The following is a 6,079-nucleotide window of genomic DNA, read 5'->3' as shown; positions in this document are numbered from 1 at the left end:
GAGGAGGCCATGGCGGCGGTTGATGGGATAGGGCGGTGATGTCTGTGGCAGGAGTGAATGGGGAGAGAGAAGAACGAAGCGGTGAGGGGAAGTGGGGAGCGAGGACCAAGACAACGCGTTGTCTCCCGCGCTTCTCCACGCATGCAACCGTTGCACGCGGGTGTGCAAAATGGCACGACAACGGGCCTGGCCCTGGAGAAACTGCCGATTCGGGCATTCCTCCAGGGGTGCTTTGAAAACCGGTTGGGCCACAACACGAACCACTTACAGGCAACCAACCGAGCCGTTTTTTCTGGATCGATGCGAGCCAAAGGGCTCACATCCTACCAAATGCGCCCTAATTGACTCATGAAATCCCTACTAAACTCGGAAACACTAGTTCAGATATCATTTTATCGAAAATAAAATTCAGATATCCTTGTAAGAAAGGAAGTTCAGATATCCAACGTTCTTCGTTCGAAATATGTCAACCTGTGGCCAAAAGTCATACGTGGGTTACATGACACAAACATGATACCATTGGGATTGGGTTGATATGTATTTTGTACAAAATACTGAAGGGGTATGGTAGGGCAGGACATAAAGCTCGAAGCTTGGCGAGTAAAATAAGTACTTATTTGCTCAACTCGTTTGACCTTGGCTCGTTAATCTTTCTTAACGAGCCGAGCAAAAAAAATTGCTCGTTAAGGTTGAGTTAAACAATCGAGCAAACAACTATGCTCATGTGCTACTCGTTACGATCAATAACAAGGTTGTGGGGCACATTATTGCGTCCTTAGGATGCAGGTCCATTAAAGGTGAGGCAAATAGACAACAATCAAGCTCATCAAGGAAAACCAACGGAGCGACCCAACAATCTAATGAAGTAGTCGCCCTGACTCAGTGACTCTTCCTTACTTAGCTGCATGTGCACATCTATTTTGCTATGTTGATCTAAATACTAGTGAGGTAGATATGTATGCTTAGCTACATGCATATGTCTATTTCATTCTTAACTATCCTCAATGAGCTGCTCGCGAGCGCTCACATGCACATAACAAGCCAAGCCAAACAATTTCAAGCCTTAACAGACACAAGCTTAACGAGCCAAGCCTTAACAATCCAAGCAGCTCGTTAGTCCATCCAACATCTGAGGCATAATATAACAAATTCTTTTAAAGGACAACCACAATATAATTGTTTCGATAGGAATACAGCAGCATCAAATTACAGATGCATGAACTGACAGACAATCATCATCACAAGTTAAACAGGAGAACAATGGTACTATAGCACCTTATTCCACTTGTCGCCCCCTAAAAACCGCTGAAACGGCTCTGCTTTCCAGGGACAGGCAAGGCAATTACATACACGATAAATAGAGATCTGTACTTCCAAGCGGCCCAAGTCAGAAACACAGGCTAGGGGATGGTGCAGGAGCACTGCCAGAAACGGAGCCAGGCATCTTCAGCGCAAGGGGATCCCACGCCTTGCCCTCACTGTCGCTGCAACCGCAGTTCTTGTTTGGATACATGGCAGCATTTGTGGCAGCAAGGTCGGTGGTGCTCTTTGCAGCCAGAGTCTTCAGGCGGATGCGCTCGGCCCTTGACCCGATAGTCTGCCCAAGGATGGAGGCTGCTATGGTGAATACCATGGCAGTCCTGGGCATGTTGACAGACTTCCTCAGCATTGCGATGAATGGAACGGCTGCGTGGACGGCTGCAAACCACTGAGGGGAGAACTTCTTTGTGTGCTCACGCCACACCCCTAGAGGGACGTTTGCTGCCATCCCGAGCAACGCGATGGCTACCATCTTTGAAGGAAGGGGTTGGGGACGTAGGGACTTCACAAGAGTCGTACGAGCAAGGGCTGCCCGTGCAGCAACAATAGCAGGCGGGCACTTCAGCTTCATACCAGCCGGTGGCTGTAAAGCCTTGGCGACAAGGGGCAAAACACCACTCATTGCCCGGTAAGACCGAGCAAGTGGGCACTGCCCGTTCTCTAGCCATTCATCACTCAATGACTCATGTGATGGTGGGTTGCCTCCTTTCTGCTATAAAAGAACAGACACGGGAACGTAAGAAAACTTACTGGATAGAAGAAAATCTTTGCTAAGCATCTTGCCTTTCTGATCAAATTAGGACTTGACTACAGAAAGATGCTAAACATCAAAAAGGAATCAGTCACTATAGACTTCAAAAAAATAAAAAGGCACAGTTGTCATAACTTATAGGAAAAACACAAACTTGGGGCTTTGGAAGGCAATAATGCCATATTAAGTTGCACACGCAGTTAGCACGGACACACAGTTGAGATGCAAAACTTAATAAGTAACACCGCATGTTGATTCTTGCAAATAGACAGCAAGATACCAGTCGGCAATTCATAAACATGGCAGCATATGAAAATTACTAGAAAGAATGGAAAAGAAATAGGGACATACTTTCATCGAATTCTGGTCCGGTTTGCTGGGCTTCTTCTGTGACTGGTCTAGATTGTTGGGCTTCTTGTTCTGCTTTTTGCCCTTGCCATTGAAGAAGTTAAAGCCGAATGGTCCAAAACCTGATAGACTTATGGTGGCGGCTCTGGCAGCCAATGGATTAAAGGGCAGAGCAGGTTCAGGCTTGGCATTGGTGGTTTCAATGCGGTTCTCATCATGCACATATGATCTTCCTGAAAGGGGAACTATCCCATCCTGTCCATGGAAAAGCTTGAATGCCGATTCAAAGCCTGGACCATCCTCAAAGATCGGACCCTTGCCTCCTCGGGCCTGCAGAATAGCACAGATTGTCAAGGAAAAAGGCACTACCTAGATCACTGTAGTTACAGAATGCTACAAGAATAAGATCTTACAGCTACAGGCAAAGCAGAGGAAAATGAGAAGGTTGTAGCTCCATTGATGTTCCTCAGGAATGGGCATCTCTCAACATCCGGATGACCAGAAAAGTTCTCCGACGATGCGGAATCACAGAAGAGGCTGCTGAAGAGCATTTCCATCCTGAGAGAAGACATACAAAATAAAAAATTAGCTACGGAATGGAAATGTGATTGATACAGGAGGATCAGGGTAAAGAAAACTAATAAATGCATCATACATGTACTAAAGGTGAATCCAGAGAAGCATGACTGGGTATCAGGAAAACTAACGCACGTGTCTGGACTAAATTACTACTCCCTCCGATTCATATTACTTGATGCTAAAACAGATGTATCTACAACTAAAATGTGTCTAGATACATTCTATATTAACGTAAAGTAATATGAATAGGAGGGAGTATAAGAATCAGGACACATATTATCATCATGGTGACTGAAAAAAGTCAGGCCTTCCTCAGATACAACTCACATGCAAATGCGTGCGATAAGGGTGGTGCGCTATTGGTAGTTCATGCAGGTTTGACTCAGAGTGATCATGATTCTCAATTAGCCAGGGGCTCGGGGCCAGAATGAATAGGCATTACCACGCACCTCCAGCATTCGGCATGTGCTTTAGGTACAAAAGATGGTGCCAAAAAGTTAATAGCTGGTTTATTAGCAATTTCATACTGCCGATGAATTTGTCATTTCACTATTTCAGTGGCTAGTTACTCCTGCACGGCTTTGGATATATTAGCACATCGATACACACTCCAGATCTCATCTACCCAACGTACACCCAACCACCAACACCCTCTACTTCACCTTCCTCGTATCGAGCAGCAACGAGAATCCTGACATTTCTACAGCAAGGCCCATAGCTCCGCTGCGGCTCCGGAAGCTGGGCTCATCGACCAAGCCACGACAACACTGGCGGAGCTGCGGGTGGGCCATACTGGGCCGTGGCCCAGTTTTCCACAAATGCAGAGAAAAATTACTAAGGTCTAAACTATGGGCTCTTGCCTCTCAACGGTAAAAGCTAACGCCCGTCTAGGTTGGTGGTCGTGAGACTTCTCCAGTTTAGGAGTGATGCCAGGTTTCTTTGTTCTGTGCGCTGTGTATCAAGTTGTTCCCCAATTTTAGCTGCTGGCTAGGTCTTCTTCCTTCCTCCAAATCCCTTCACCCGTTGGTTCTAGCCAGCTCAAACACGAGTTGTGAAGCTACCCCTTCACATGTTGGCAATTTCTTGGAAGTTCAGAAGTTGGAGCATCAGATCGAGGTATGCAAACAACCAAACACGAGTTTCTCTTCTCCTATCTTATTTACAAATCATTATTCTGACTGGATTGGAGATATACTGAATCAGTGTGCTGAATTATAGTGTGTCGATTAAACTTTTTTTGTACTTTGGCACACATTATATGAGAATTTTAGATGCTTTGCATAAAACTGACAATTTGGTGTTGTAAATTCCAATTTAGGAAGCGTGTGTTCAAGATTAAACCATCAACTATGAAACTATATTTTTAAAAAAAAGAGGAGATGCAAAAGGTCCTAGTTCGACTCATGAACGTGAAGATACCAAGTCTGAACATGAAGCTCCTGAAATTGAAGATGTGCTACCATTGGCATTAGATGAAGTAGAACAGACTAGGCAAAATGAAGAACCACGTACAGTGGAACATGTCGTGTTACGAGGTATCAATTTTCTGGAGCGAGACCCCGCATTACGCCCACAAATTTGGCAATAACCGGAAAACATGAGAGATAAAGTACAAAGAGCATACTTACAGCTAGGTCCCATGCAGCCTAAACTGAAGAAATACAAGCCTTTTGTCACATGGTCTTTTGCGAACCAGATATATATATCCTGATTGTTCTATAGTTACAAACTCTACATTGTTCTATGGTTACACGATCTGCATTTCAGAAACTGGCCCCTCCTTTGTTATGAGTCTAGCTCCGCCACTGCCCGACAAGTTATGCACCGATCACGCTAGAGTACCAGATCAAACATGAGGAATAACGCAGCCTGCACACACCAACCGGCGAGCGAGCGGCATCTCACCGATTGCACAACAACCTCGACATGAATTATTAGACATGTCCCACATGCCTCCGGGACACCCACCCAGCCGAAAGCCCCCTGCTAAGCCAACTTGGAGGGGAAAGCAGATTCTGCTTGGACCGCACGCACGCGCCTAGACGAATTCGATCCGAGGGGCGCCCGAATCCGGATCCCCACACTGCCCCGGGCGGTCGTGATGGACCCGCGATCGCGGCATCGGCACCTTGCGCCCGTCACACGCCATTAACAACGAGTTGCAAACCAGATCCGCCGACCAAATCCTCACGCGCGAACCGGATGGAACTACCCCTGCCTACAGCGGAAGGAGCTACTGACGACGAGGAACCAGGACGCCCCGAACAGATGAAAAATTCGCGGCGGATCGCGGGGTGAGTCCCGGCGATCCGGGGCGGGTCCGTGGAGCGGCGACGAGAGGGCAGCAGGAGGGGCGGCCGCGAGGGGGAGGGCGGAGTGGTGGTTACCTCGCCGAGTCGCCGGAGGGCTGCTGCTGCTTGCTCGCTTGGCTGGCTGGCTCCGTCGGTCCGGGAGAGGGAGAGGAGTCGTGTGGGCGGCACAGCGCGGTGGGGAAGGGGAAGCGCGGCCGGCACGCGACAAGACGACGAGGGCTTCCGGGACGTGCGGGTGGGCCCCCGGCCGGTCTCCGCCTCTCGTTCCCGGCGGGAATCTGGGCCGGGCTTTCGCGGAGAGCGTGGTTTCGTTCGGCCCGGGCCTTATTGCCTAGCGCGTTCGACCAACTTTTCTATTAAAAATGTGCAATTGCATTTTTCTGATAAAAATGTGCAACTGAACCGAGTTGCACTTTTCTTTAAACTGTTGCATTTTTCTGAGTTGACTGAGACTTAAGAAAATCTCAGTCAACTGAGACATAGGCACACCCATGATGAAAGGCCTTCGTCTGTCTGTCGGAGGCGGAGAGGAAGGGGGTCCGGATCGTCGGGTCTGTGGGGAGTAAGTCGGAAGGAGGGGAAGTGCAGGCGATTGCGAAGTTGTTGGACGACAAACCAGCGTTTGCTGAAGGGATGACGAATGAATTGGGACCTATCTGGTGCCCGATGAAAGGTATCACTTGCAAGGATCTGGGATAAAACAAGTTTCTGATCACTTTCCACCAAGCATCGGGGAGGAAGAAGGTTGTAGATGGAGGTCCTTGGACTT

At 48.1% G+C, this 6,079-nt stretch overlaps 1 protein-coding gene across 2 annotated transcripts; it reads right to left on the bottom strand.

Moving 5' to 3' along the window:
• Window positions 1-1,137: 1,137 nt before the first annotated feature.
• Window positions 1,138-5,497, bottom strand: LOC124685012. Of its 2 annotated transcripts, none has more exons than XM_047219283.1 (4): window positions 5,386-5,497; window positions 2,833-2,977; window positions 2,423-2,749; window positions 1,138-2,032 (listed from the first exon to the last, which is right to left on the bottom strand). In XM_047219283.1, the coding sequence occupies exons 2-4, from the start codon at window positions 2,974-2,976 to the stop codon at window positions 1,388-1,390; spliced, it is 1,116 nt and encodes a 371-aa protein (XP_047075239.1). In that variant the 5' UTR covers window position 2,977; window positions 5,386-5,497; the 3' UTR covers window positions 1,138-1,387. The 2 variants fall into 2 exon arrangements, with proteins under 2 accessions (XP_047075239.1, XP_047075240.1); XM_047219284.1 differs by having other exon boundaries at window positions 1,138-2,029.
• Between the last annotated feature and the right edge of the window lie 582 nt (window positions 5,498-6,079).

This window comes from Lolium rigidum, chromosome 1, assembly GCF_022539505.1.
Source record: "Lolium rigidum isolate FL_2022 chromosome 1, APGP_CSIRO_Lrig_0.1, whole genome shotgun sequence".
In the NCBI taxonomy this organism is placed as follows: domain Eukaryota; kingdom Viridiplantae; phylum Streptophyta; class Magnoliopsida; order Poales; family Poaceae; genus Lolium; species Lolium rigidum.
The sequence above is the reverse complement of the archived record's forward strand: the minus strand, read 5'-3'. Positions and strand labels throughout refer to the sequence as shown.

What these genes read in the sequence shown, in the direction of transcription:
- LOC124685012 (XM_047219283.1), bottom strand. Translation starts at nt 2,976, where the DNA reads ATGGAAATGCTCTTCAGCAGCCTCTTCTGTGATTCCGCATCGTCGGAG. An exon ending in CCTCTGCTTTGCCTGTAGCT is followed by an intron (nt 2,750 to 2,832) that starts GTAAGATCTTAT and finishes GCTATTCTGCAG; the next exon opens with GCCCGAGGAGGCAAGGGTCC. An exon ending in CGGACCAGAATTCGATGAAA is followed by an intron (nt 2,033 to 2,422) that starts GTATGTCCCTAT and finishes GTTCTTTTATAG; the next exon opens with CAGAAAGGAGGCAACCCACC.